This window comes from Dasypus novemcinctus, chromosome 2, assembly GCF_030445035.2.
Source record: "Dasypus novemcinctus isolate mDasNov1 chromosome 2, mDasNov1.1.hap2, whole genome shotgun sequence".
In the NCBI taxonomy this organism is placed as follows: Eukaryota; Metazoa; Chordata; class Mammalia; order Cingulata; family Dasypodidae; genus Dasypus; species Dasypus novemcinctus.
This window is the reverse complement of record NC_080674.1, coordinates 156,162,202-156,176,244: the sequence shown is the minus strand read 5'-3', so window position 1 is coordinate 156,176,244 and position 14,043 is coordinate 156,162,202. Positions and strand designations below refer to the sequence as shown.

Below are 14,043 nucleotides of genomic sequence, written 5' to 3'. Positions count from 1 at the left end.
CGTTGAGTATGATGTTAGTTGTGGGCTTTTCATATATACCCTTTATCATGTTAAGGATGTTTCCTTCTGTTCCTAGTTTTCTAAGTGCTTTTTTTTTTGGTCCATGTTTTTTTCTTTCCTTCAATTAATGTGGTAATAGTACATTAATTGATTTTCTTAAGTTGAACCACCCTTGCATATGTGAGATAAATCACACTTCATCATGGTGTATAATTTTTTTAATGTGCTGTTGGATTCGGTGTGCTAGGATTTTATTGAAAATTTTTGCATATATATTATTGAGGGATATTGGTCTGTAATTTTCTTTTCTTTAGATATCTTTAGCTGGATTTGGTATTAGGGTGATGCTGACCTCATAGAATCAGTTGGGAATTGGTTCCACCTCTTCAGTTATTTTTGTAAGAGTTTAAGCAGTATTGGTGCTAATTCTTCTTTGGTAGACTTCACCAGCAAAGCCATCTGGTCCTGGGCTTTTATTTGTTGAAAGATGTTTGATTACTAATTCAATCTCTTAATTTTGTTCTGTCAAAGTCTTCTATTTCTTCTTCAGTCAGTCTATGTAGGTTTTTTTTAAGATTTATTTTTTATTTATTTCTCTCCCCTTCCTCGCCCCCTCTCCCAGTTGTCTGCTCTCTTTGCCCATTCGCTGTGTGTTCTTCTGTGCCTGCTTGTATTGTTGTCAGCAGCACCTGGAATCTGTGTCTCGTTTTGTTGCGTCATTTTACTGCGTCAGCTCTCTGTGTATGTGGCACCACTCCTGGGCAGGCTGCACTTTTTTTGCACCGGTCATCTCTCCTTATGGGATGCACTGCTTGCGCGTGGCACTCCCCTATTCATGGGACACCCCTGCGTGGCCCGGCACTCCTTGCATGTATCAGCACTGTACGTGGGCTAGCTCATCACATGGGTCAGGAGGCCCTGGGCTTGAATCTTAGAACTCCCATGTGGTAGGCAGATGCCCTACACATTGGGCCAAATCACTTCCCAATCTATGTAGTTTTATGCTTCTAGTAATTTGTCCATTTCATCTTAGTTGTCTAATTTGTTGGCATTTAGTTGTTCATAATTTCCTCTTATAATCCTTTTTATTTCTGTGAGGTTGGTAGGAATGCCCCTTTTATCATTGTGGATTTCTTCATATGCCTCTTCTCTCTTTTCTTCTGTGCAATACTGCTAAAGATTTGTCTTTTTTTAAAATCCTTTCAAGGAACCAACTTTTGGTTTCATTGATGCAATTAATTTTCTATTCTCTATTTCATTTACCTCTACTCGAATCATTTTTATCCCTTTCCTTCTACTATCATTATGTTTATTTTGCTATTCTTTCTCTAGTTTTCCTGATGTGAAGTTAGAGAATTGATTTGAGATTTTTCTTTTTTAATATGGGCATTCTTAACTATAAATTTCCTCTGAGTACTGATTTAACTGCATCCAGTGTATTTTGTATGTTGTGTTTTCATTTTCATTCATCTCAAGGTATTTCCTTATTTTCTTTCTGATTTTTTATTTGACCTATTGATCATTTAAGAGTGTTTTCTTTAATTTCCACATATTTGTGAATTTTCCAGCTTCCTTCTATTAATGATTTCTAGCTTCATTCCATTGTGGCCAATGAAAATGCTTGGTATAATTAATCTTTTAAAATTTATTGAGAAATCATTTGTAACCTAATATGTGGTCTCTACTGAGAATGATCCATGTGAAATTTAGAAGCATGTGTATTCTGTTGCTGTTGGGTGGGGTGTTCTGTATGTGTTTCTTAGGTCTAGTTCATGTATAGTATTGTTCAAATCCTTTGTTTCCTTATTGATCTTCTGTCTAGATTTTCTATCCAGTATGGAAAGGGGTGTATTGAAATCTCTATTAATGTAGATCTATTTTTTCAGTATTGACAATGCTTGTTTCATGCATCTTTGAGTTCTACAATTAGGTGCGTATACAATTATAAATGATATATCTTCTTGGTTTGACCCTTTTATTGGTATATAGTATTCTTCTTTGTTCTTTGCAATAGGTTTTGACTTAAAGCCTATTTTGTCTGATGTTAGTTTTTAGTCACCCAAATTCTCTTTTATTTACTATTTGCATGGAATGTTTTTTTCCATCCTTTCACTTTCAACTTATTTGTGTCTTTGGGTCTGTGGTGAGCCTTATATAAGGAATATATAGTTGGATCATGCTTTTTATCTATTCTGCCAATCTGTGTCTTTTGATTGGTGATTTTAATCCATTTACATTCAGTATATTTACTGAGAAGGCAGGACTTTCCTCAGCCATTTTGTCCTTTGTTTCTTAAACTTCTTATATCCTTTTTGTCCTTTTCTCCTTTACTGAAGTCTTTTTTGTGCATAGTTGATCTTTTGTTGATGTAAATGACTGATCCCTTTCTCATTCCTATTTCTGTATATTTAGATTACTTTTTCTGTGGTTACCAGGAGTTTGTATTAAACAACCAAAGTCTATAACCTACTGGTTCAAAATGAACCAATTTAACTTCAGATATAGTCTCTGCTCCTGTTCCCCCATGTTTGCCCACTTTTATGTTGTTTTTGTCACACATTTCCTCTTTATATTTTGCATGTCCATAACATGGCAAAATGGTTATTTCTTATTCAATTGTATTCCAAATATTGTACAAAATATAGAGTAGAGTTATATACTGAGAATATCATACTATTGGGTTTTACATTCACCCATGTAATTACCTTTATGGGAGATCTTTGTTGCTCTCTGTTGCTCCAAGCCTCTATCTTCTATCTTTTCCTTTCAACCTCAAAAACTCCCTTTAGCATTTCCTCTAAGGCAGGTTTCTTGGTGGTAAACTTTCACAATTTTTGTTTATCCATGCATGTCGTACATTCTCCCTCATTTTGGAAAGACAGTTTTGCTGGATAAAGAATTTTTGGCTAGCAGTTTTTCTCTTTCAGATCCTTAAATATATCATATGACTGCTTTCTTGTCTCCATGCTTTCTGATGAGAAACTGACACTTAGTCTTATTGAGGATCCCTTGTATGTCATGAACCACTTTTCTCTTGCTGCTTTAGAATTCTTTCTTTACCTTTGGCAATTACCATTTTGATTAGTATGTATTTAGGAGTAGGGTTATTAGGGTTTGTCCTATTTGTAGTTTATTGCTTCTCTTGGACATGTATATTTATGTCTTTAGTAAAATTTGGGAAATTTGGGCCATTATTTTCTCAAATATTCTTTCTGCTCCTTTTTCCTTCTCCTCTCTTCCTGGGACTTCTGTGATGTTTGTGTTGATATGTGCCACATTGACTCATAGGTTCCTTAAGCTCTGCTCTTTCTTTTCTCATTCTGGTCTTCTGATTGTACACTTTTGATTGCCCTGTCTTCTAATTTACCAATTCTTTCTTCTGCCTGCTCAAATCTGCTATTGAACACTTCTAGTTTATTTTTAATCTCCATTATTATGTTTTCATCCCTTTAAGTTCTACTTTGTTCCTTTTTAAACTTTCTAGTTCTACTTTTTATTTACACATCATCTTCCTTATATTCTGTAGTTCTATATACAAATTTAGTTTATTTCTATCCATATTTTCCTTTAGCTCTTTGAATTGGTTTAGGAGATTTGCCTGAACATCACTGATTAGTTCTTGCACTATATTTCCTTTGTAGTTTTTTTAAAACATTTTTTTAAAAAGATTTCTTTCTTTCTTTCTTTATTTCTCTCCCCTTCCTCCCCCACCCTGGTTGTCTGTTCTCTGTGTCTATTTGCTGCGTCTTCTTTGTCTGCTTCTGTTGTTGTCAGCAGCACAGGAATCTGTGTTTCTTTTTGTTGCGTCATCTTGTTGTGTCTGCTCTCCGTGTGTGCAGTGCCATTCCTGGGCAGGCTGCACTTTCTTTTGTGCTGGGTGGCTTTCCTTATGGGGCACACTCCTTGTGCATGGGGCTCCCCTATGCGGGGGACATGCCTGCATGGCAGGGCACTCCTTGCACGCATCAGCACTGCACATGGGCCAGCTCCACATGGGTTAAGGAGGCCTGAGGTTTGAACCGTGGACCTCCCATGTGGTAGATGGACGCCCTAACCACTGGACCAACTCCGCCGCCCCTTAGTAGTTTTGTTCCCTTGACTGAATCATCTCTTCCTCTGCTTCTTTGTATGGCTTGTTATCTTTAGTTGATATCTGTACATTTGTTTGTTTTGATATGGTAACTCTGGAAGTTTCTCCCTCTTGCCTAGGGTTTTAGCGTAGATTGACTGTGTGTGAAGGCAATTTTTCAACAGTTTATACTGAACCTTTAGAGTAGCCTGTATATAACAGTTCATATTTTCTCAGGTCTCTCTCTACCTGCCTCTTGCCCTAGGTATGTACAGTAACTGTTAAGATGACCCTATTCTGTGCAACTGTTTCCCCTCTAGGAAAGAATTTCCTCTCCTCTATTCCTCCTCTCAGAGTCCTAGGCTATTCTCTTTGTTTTTATACAAAATTTCCTCCTCAGGGACCATGATTTCTTCAACTCTTCTCCTATGCTGAGGACTACCCTTTCACTCCAGCTTTCAGCTCTGGCTCTGCCCTGCTTTACACTTGTTCCGTTTCACTGTTTTATGCAGCTTTTCTGCCTCCAGTAAAGTCTGTGTTAAGAGATCCCAAACCCCAGAGCCAGATAGGGTCAGTGTTAAAAAAAAATATCTAATTTTTTGTTTAGGTGCACCAGCAATTAGTGACTAGGCTGGCCGTGTACACAGCTTGCCAATAGTGTCACTGCAGGTCTCTAACTGCTTTGTAGGCTACGCACACTGACCCTGACTAGGACCCCGCTTTGGGACTATGTGGCCTTGGGTCCCTGTACCTGAGTGTGTGTGTGTGACTCTTAATTTGCTGCCATGGGTGTTTCTTTGGTCACCAACCATGTCAGGAGGTGCCTGAACCAGAGCACTACCACTGTCTGACTCTTAAACTGTGTACGACCAAGCTTGGGTAAGGGACCTAGACTCTCCTATCTCTTTTTGTGTGTGTGTGTGCTTGCGTGTGTGTGTGTGTGTGTTTGATTCAGGGTCTGTAGAGTCTTTCTCCAGTCTCTATTATCCTTCAGGATACCATGTGAGTTGATTTTGCCCTTTTATTTAGCTGTCTCGAAGGGGAAACATTCCAAAGGATGTCTTATGCCCCCTTAAGTACCTCAGTTTTGCTAGCTGGACACTGTATGGACCATGGCCATTGTCCTCAAGGATGCTGAAAACTGTGTACACATTATAACAACCTAAAAATATGAGGCCTACTGTAATAGGTGCCAAAGGAGTTGAAATGAAAATAAGAGATTTAGAAGTGGATGAAAAGGAGAAATCCCTTTAGAGGCAAGGCGTTAGGTTAGAGAGGGAACTTGAACTGAACCTTGATGGGTTATGCATTTTGGCATAATTTCCAAATAGCTACATTAAGGGATGTATTAATTTATAAAATCATTGTCATTAGATGACTCTAAGCAGCATAGCCAAGTAACCTTTATTGACAGTTTTTTTACATAGCAAACTTTAAAAGAGAATTTGATTTACACATGGCCTTTCATTACATAAAGCAAGGTATACCACCACACTGATGTTGTGTAAGACCAGTGTATCCAGTCCATCCTATTAGTTATCTCTGATCTCCCTGGGTTTTATTTTTGTGTTATTCAACTGCATTCGTTAGTAGATTTTGTTTATATAGGATCTCCTACTTGCCTTTGAAAACTTGGCCTAGGTAAAATTTTCTGTAGGCAGTATTCTCTTTCTAAACCCCAAATCTGGGCTAGCTTTCCCTTCTATGTGCTTGTATCAATCATAGCACTTCTAACAGTTTTTAGCCCCCTTGAGATCAAAGACCATATCTTGTTCATCTCCACATCCCTAGCACTGAACCTGTACTTAGCACATAGAGAATTTTATGAGAGCTACCTTTTATTGAATACATAGTACATGCCAGGTACTATGTTAATTTTTTTCCATGCTTTATCTGATTTGATCTTCTAGCAGCCCTATGAAGTAAGTACAATTATTATTCTCTTTTCTAAGATGAGGAGAAAGAGGCACAGATAGGTTAAGTAACTTACTAAAGGTCAACATGTTAGTCAAATTTTTTAAATGAATAAGTGAATGAGAAAATAGAAAAGTGAAGATATTAATTCTCAGTTGCCTTGCCAGTTTACGTCATTACTCTTTCCTATTTGAAGTAGGAAAAATGGAAGTACCAGGCAAGGCAACCAATATAAAACAATAATTTCTTCAAGATTGAGGCCAAATTTGATTTTATACTTTTCCTATTATTAAAAATATTGCATATAGTTGGCTGTTTTTGAGGTAGCGAGTTCCCTCATTGAGAGACTTGCAAAGATGGGAAAAATTTAGTGCTTTATGCTCCTTTCCCCATTTCAGAACTAATAACAACAGGCATCTGTAATTGTTCTCAGGACTTTTTCCAGTTGAGTCTTGAATGCAGCTTCAGAATCTATCTTACACAGTGCTTCAACCATCCACTGCCAGAGTTGGACACATAGATGAATTCTTTTAGCCATCTCTCTTAGAATAGACTGGAAGGCCATATGTGAAGGATGTTGTAGAAGGAACTTAACCTCAGATATAAGTGGTGAGGGTGGGTAGTTAGGGGAGTTTGGATAAGCATGAACTCCATCCAATCCTGAGATTTTATGTATCTCCACTAACGGTCTTAACTCCTAGAGCAAAAAAAGAGAGAGAGAATTCATTTCCTCCAATTGCTACATAGTTTGCCTCTGTGAATATTTTTCTAAAAATTTTATTTGTTTATTTATTTTTAAAGATACATAAATTACACAAAAATCTCTGAATGTTTATGGAGAACCTGTGCGAGGTTGTGATCCAAGGCACTATGCCACATGCTATGGAAGATATCAGTGAGGCCCAAATCATCATGTTCTCTGTCCCCAAACTTTTTAGGGGAGTTGAGATATCAGTAAATATGCGAAGGACCCAATACTGCCAGGTAACATCAATAGTAAATACTAAATCAATAGAATATTTGAGATTCAGAGGAGGGAGAGTACTATATGGAAGTAGGGCAGTCATTAATTGTAGTAGCTGATATTAAGTTCCTATTGTGCCTAACAGTATTCTTTGTGCTTAACAAATATTACCACATGTAATCTACCCAACAATCTCATGGAGGAGGTTTTCTTATTACATTTTACAGGTAAAAGAAATTAAAACACGTCAAGGTAAAGTAACTTGGCCAAGGTCATTCAGCTAGTAACTGGAAGAGCCAAGATTGTCAATCTAGATAGCCTTGCATCCAGAGCAAAGCCACACTTTTAATAGACTGGTCTACTAGTAGAAAATTTATGAAGGAGGGGTAATGGAAGCTGAGGCTTCAAGAATGAAAAGTGACCTTAATTGGGGCAGGGGAGAAAAAGAGGAAGGCATTTCTGTTTCAGCTTTGGTGTTATGCTAGTTATCAAAATGGGTGGAAGGTCATTTAGGAAAACATACACACAGGGACCAGACATTTCTTCATGTCCTTGGTTCTCAATTTCCCTCAGAGAAAAATAAGTTATGGACAGAAATGGAAACAGAACTGGCTAATATCTGTACTAGGATGGAATTCAGATAAGAAGCTGCATTTTCTCCACAGTGTGTGTTTTGAACTGTTTTGTCTGGAATGGCCCAATGGTGCTGTGGTGAAGCTGAACTCTCAGAGATATCAAGAATAATTTTAGAGTTTATAAGACCCCTGGTGGACTTCTTACTGCCCCAAGAGAGTGTCTTTCTTGGCTGGCTATGAATGAAAGGGAAAGTATCCATGACATTGGCAGTGGGGTACAAGAAAGGAGAAGTTTAATGATAATATAGAAGTTTGTATGTCATAGGTCTACCTGGAATCCATATAGGACAGGTCTAACAGCTGTATAAATCAAGGATGTGAAATCACTGTTAAGTCTAGCAACATTGGTTGGACTATAGATATCATTGTACAGAGAATAGTTGTATTTGTTATTTTCCTCTGTAGCGTTCCCTTGGGATAGTCATTGTCTTACTCTCCAAATGAATCTCCCTTTATTCCTCCTTGGATGATCTTAAACTTCCTGGGCAAAGCTGTGTCTGGCAGAGTTTGTCATAATCACCTTCCTTGACCTGAAGTTTCTGTTGAGGTGCTGACCACACCAAAAGCAGCCTGTGTTGGAGGCATCTACTTCTCAGACTTCTTCCTTGTGAATCTGCTTTCAGATGTGATAGAGAAATTATCAGGAAAGGGTAGAATTGGGAGTGAAGACTGAGGTGGGAAATGACCCAATTCCTTTTAATTCGAAGCCCAGATGAACCCACTTAGAAGATAGCTAAGTTCTCATACTTGTCCTTTAAGTAGATTCATTATCTCCTTCAATCTCTCCTAACATTTCATTATTTTATACCCTGTAGACACTTTTCCACATGCTATTCCTCACTCTTAAGTAGAACACAAAATAAAAGGAATAATAAAAATAATTATTTTTTCAACAAGCATTTATTACACACACTATATTCTAAATACTGTCCGATCACTGGGGTTACAGTACAATGCTAGATGGACACATAATCCCATCAAACTGCATATTGAGTTGCTATGTGGCTATAAAAATGGTTTTCTTTATATTCATCTACTTTTATTTCTAGGTTTCTAGATTTCTGAGCTTGTGAATCACTTGCAAGGACTACTCTGATAAATACATGTTGTGATATTTAAAATCCTTATAGTACTGTGTTTATCTTGGAAGTCACTGTTCTAAGTTGCCTGTTGTTTCACTGTCTCACCAGGCAAATTGGAGACAATCTGATTGTCCCTGGAGGAGTGAAGACTGTTGAAGCCAATGGGAAGATGGTGATCCCTGGAGGCATAGATGTCCACACTCACTTCCAGATGCCTTACAAGGGGATGACCACAGTAGATGACTTCTTCCAAGGGACCAAGGCTGCCTTGGCTGGTGGCACCACCATGATCAGTAAGTCTTCAGACTTTACACACTCTCCTGCAAAGAAGCAGGTGTTTAACTAATGTGTCAGTCACAGTGCTCTCTGCTGATGGCGAAATTACATTCCCCCTAATTCAGCTTTATAGACTTTCTGCCTGATGTGCCATGAGAAAAGCTGTCTACAGTAAAAGTAAATAGCAGCTCACCATAACCTCATAGAGGAGATTCACGGAGCTCATGAGCATAGAAGCAGCATTTTGTTTGCTTTAGCCAGAGGGAGCTGGTTCGTGCAGTGGGCGGGCCATCAGGAATTACCTCTGGACCACTCACTGGGGAAAGCAGATCCAAACAGGTGTGAATAGTGGGCAGAGAGTGACGTCAGAAGTGCTAACTGGGTTCAGAGACAGCAGAGAGCACAGGCAGAGCAGTGTGAATGGGGCTAGAAGCATCGTAGAGAGAATGATACCTGAGATGTGCAGCTCTTGAGACATTAGTGGGCTTTAGTGGCATTTAGTGCTTTTGGATCTGTATTTTATTTTGACCAATTCATTTCTCTAAGATTAGGAGGCAAGCTGTGGAAGTGTTCTTTTAGTAACTATTGCAATTCCCAAGAAACCAAGGGAGTTGTGTGCCATTGGGCTATTGGACAGACAGCATTCCAAGAAGTCCTTCCTGTCCCAGAACAATCCCAGTGAATTGTGTTCCATCCCTGCCCTGGCCCCAAACTTGGTCAGCCAGAGCATTGTTTATTTTAACACAGTGTACATCTACCCAAGAGTATAAAACAGTCTGAGATGTAGAATTATTCACTGACTTTTACTTCCTTTTGACTAGAGCACTAGCAGGGTCCTGCTCTAACTAGTTGAGTGTGGAAGCCCAAGAATATTACATCAAAGCCATAAAAGATGCAATTAAGGGTGGCCAAAGGTTTTATCCTGCTGCAGGGAGAATACCAGCTGATTTCTCAGCAGCTGCCGGCCCACGGAAGCTCTTGGTGTAATTCCAGACATTACTAATGTAGCTCCATGCCTTTGCTTTCCAGTAAATGCACTTGGGCTGCCTTTGATACAAGGCTGAGGAAATGAGTAATCTAGGCTTGACTTTCTTCAGCCTGGGGGAGAAGTTGGGCCTGTTCAGAATCCTTGAGTTGGATTTTAGCTATTTGGTCTTCTGCATTACAGAAGGGCCTGGAAGAAAGAGTTCCGGGTGATGAGGGCAAAATATAAAAGAACTAAAAAAGTGTACATGTCCTTCATAGATAATTTAGAAAACCTAGATATATAAGAAGAAATAAAACCCCATAATTCTACAACACTGTAAAGTTTTGCTATTATGTTGTACATGTATTTATTCCTATTTGACAAAAATGGAATTGTAATATAATATGCTGTACTTTAACCTGCCACTTTCACTAAATAATTTGTCATGTGTATCTATTCATTTATTTTAATTAAAACACAACATTTTAAATGGATGCCTAATGATCCATTTTATGAAGGTAACATGATTTATGTATTTAAAGAATCTTCCTTATTGACTTCAGTTCTTTTCAGTTTTTCTCTTATATAAATAATTCAATGGCAAACAACCTTAGAGACAAAATTTTGTATATGTCCACATTTATTTACTTAGGAATAATACATAACCATGGAATTACTGAGTTGAAGACATGAAAATGTCAAGGATTTTGATATATTTACTTCAAAATTGTCTTCTGGTTTTGGAGGGTGTATTAGTCAGCTAAAGGGGTGCTGATACAAAGTACCAGAACTCTGTTGGGTTTATGAAGGGTATGTATTTGGGGTAGTAGCTTATAGTCACAAGGCCATAAAGCGTTAAGTTACTTCCCTCACCAAAGTGTGTTGCTACATGATGCAAGATGGTGGGCCATGTCTGCTAGGATTCAGTCTTCCTCCTCCTCCCAAGGCTACGTGGTCCCAGCTTCTTCCAATCTCATCTGCAGGCTGGGACAAGTCTTGTCTTTCCCAGGGCTCGTTTTTCTCTGGGCTCAGCTGTTATGTTCTTTTTACAAGGCCAGCTGTAAACTGTCAAGCGAACAGCTCATCTCTCTTCCCAGGACCTCTGCAGTGTCTAATGGAGCCTTATTTCTTTCCTCATGTATCTGCTTCTCTGTGTGCTTACTTCCTGGGCTCCAGAATTAAAAACTCCAACTTTCCTTCTCTGCTATATGGTTTTCTCTGTGAGTCCCCACCCACCAAGGGAGTGGTGACTCAATGTCCTACTGACATGGCCCAATCAAAGCCTTAATCATTATTTAATCAAGTATAAGTGAAACCTCTGAATTTGTTACAATTTCATACACCCAGAGCAACAGACCAGTTCATAAACATAATCTGATATCTCTTTTTGGAATTCAAGAACAATATCAAACTGCTACAGAGGGGGAATATATGAGAACACAACTTTTGCCTTATCCTCATCCTTTGGGTATTATTACTTTTAAAAATGTTATCCATGGTTGTAAGTACTGAAAGAGTAGGTTTGCCTCAAGAAACCAGATTCTTAGCAAAAAAATTCACATAGAAATAAGATCTGTGGATCTGGTGTTGATTTACTTCACTGACACCAGTTCTTTCCTATGGCAAAAAGCACAAGAATACAAAGCCCTTGTGCCCTGACATAACCTAAAGGGAGAGTGTAACTGCTGACTAAATTATATTTATTGTTAATGAAGTTATTATCTTATGTTAACTGAGTAATGTAACATTGATATAAAAATAAATTTTTAAATAAAAAAAAACCCTCCTTTCATCTTTAGAAGAGAGTCCAACTTGTATTACTAGCAGTGACTCCCTACAGTAGCACATAGCCAATATTTATTGAGCACTTACTATGTGCCAGGCATCAGGGGGAGCACCTTACATGTAATTTCCCATATAATCTTAAACCTAGAAGAAAGGCACTGTTACATGATGTCACCCACCCCACTTGGCACCTATGTTAAGGATGAGTAAACTGAGGTTCAGGGAAGCCAGGATTTGCCAAAGATCACATGGCTAAGTGCCACTTAAATTTCCAGCAACCTTGAAACTGCCAAGGCACACCTGGTAAGGTCAACCCCATCCTTAGGAAGTATAAACTTTGCAGTCATAGCTAAGCAAGCAGGAACAGGCCTGTGCAGAAGGGGAGGAAAGGCTGTGCTGGTGTCTCCCATCTGGTGCCTCTGTCATGCAGTTGACCATGTGGTGCCCGAGCCCGAGTCCAGCCTGACAGAGGCCTATGAGAAGTGGCGAGAGTGGGCTGATGGGAAGAGCTGCTGTGACTATGCTTTGCACGTGGACATCACCCACTGGAGCGACAGCGTCAAGCAGGAAGTGCAGAGTCTCATCAAAGACAAAGGTGAGTCCAAACGTGCCATCCTCCTTTCTCCCTTGCCTGTCCATCCCACACCAGTCATGCATGTGAGTCACTTTCTCCTTGCTGGGGTCTGGAGCCTTGAGTAATGAGTTTGGATATAGGGGTACCACTGCCTTTCAGGTACTTACTTGTTATTTGTATGATCTTATTTACTTTTTACAGGGCCCTTATGAGATAGTGGTTGCTGTCCCCACTTTGCAGATAGAGAAACAGGCTCAGAATAGTAGCCCAGGATGACAGTTCGTAAGCAATAGAGCTATCAAATTTTATACTCTTCACCTCCATGCAGTACTGCCCATTTTATAGAGGGAGACACTGAGGTTAGGAGAGGTTGACTTAACCTGTGTAAGTTCATACAGCTAGTGATTTTGAGATTAAAGATTTTAAACCCCTACTGTTTTTACTCCAAAAATCAATCTGCTACAATGATATACAGTGGCACCTTGGAAAAGGCAAAGACTTTTTCAGGAGCAGTGATGTTGTTGGCACTCAGGGAAGGAGTCCGGGGCATGAAAACACATTCCTCTGTGTGTGTGTGTGTGTGTGACCTCTCAGGACATGGCATAGGTTCCCATTGCTTCCTTTCTTCTTTTTTCTATTTTTTTGATCCATAAATATTTTACATACACACACATGCATAGATGCATGCCCTGTGCTCAGCATTGCATGGCAGCCTGTGGGATATAGGGGAATATAAGCCATGGCCTCTGTTGAGCATTAAAAGGCAAATGGAAACAGGCTAGTGAAGAGCAACAGAAAAAAAATGCCACAAGGTGCAAGCTCTAGTATCAATTAACTAGTCTAGCTCTAAATGTTAGGAGTGCAATGGACAGAGTTTCAAATGGACAGGATCGAAGGCATAAGGAAAACCTTAGGAGAATGAGTTTCCCTTTCCATCCCCCTCCTAATCCCAGGAGCCCTGTCCAATCCTTTGTGATATAGAATGTGAGATGAATCCTTTCCTTCTCTCCTGTGTCTCCTTTTGTACTGGGCATCTCCACTGGGGAGAATTGACTGGTTTTGACACCCATTTCTCTAGCAAAGGGCCTGGGTCATTCCACAGATTGCACAGAGGCTGTGGCAAGGGTAGTGTTGGGAAAAACTGCCCTCGGTTGAACCACTCTGGCTAGGGAAAAGCTCAAATTACAAACCCGGTTTTGGCCCTGAACACTGTAGGCTGAGATGGCCCTAATGGTTGGAGACCAAAATTATCTGGCTTTCCCCAAAATGACCCTTTGTTCTCCAGTAAATATCTGTTTATTTTGGGGTGAAAATGGAATAGCTCATTCCTTATAACGCTTAAGATTTCACTATTTAGGACTGAGGTGAAACGTCCCTTCGGCTTCTTGGCTCTGGTGGTTCCCCTTAATTCTCTTCTAGAATCCAGCACCCCCAGGCCTAGGGTATAGCAGGCGTGCATTCAAGAGTGAAATAAACCCATCTCCAGGAGATCTTTTAATGGAGACCAAATATGTGCCAGACCTTCTGCTCAGAGCTCTGTTTTATCTCATTATATGTTCCTACCTCCATAGGTAGCAGAGTATCATTATTTTTTCCCATTTTACAGATGACAGAACCAAGGCCCAGAGAGCTTAAGTAGTCCAAGCTCACTGAGCTAGGATGTGGTAGAGTCCAGGGGTTGCAACCCATTTGTAAACCAGTACTACTTTGCCACAGTAATTCTCTACGAAGGGTACTGCCTCAAGCAACATGAAAGCTTATCCGAACCTGTGGGTAG

At 39.5% G+C, this 14,043-nt stretch overlaps 1 protein-coding gene across 3 annotated transcripts in view; it reads left to right on the top strand.

Moving 5' to 3' along the window:
- Positions 1–14,043, top strand: part of DPYSL3 (dihydropyrimidinase like 3) — a 128,997-nt gene that overhangs the window by 88,685 nt on the left and 26,269 nt on the right. For all 3 annotated transcript variants that reach the window (XM_058280479.2, XM_071210531.1, XM_058280491.2), the window contains 2 exons: positions 8,773–8,957; positions 12,123–12,287. In XM_058280479.2, coding sequence (XP_058136462.1) covers positions 8,773–8,957; positions 12,123–12,287 — 350 coding nt within the window. The remainder of the gene's footprint in view (positions 1–8,772; positions 8,958–12,122; positions 12,288–14,043) is intronic.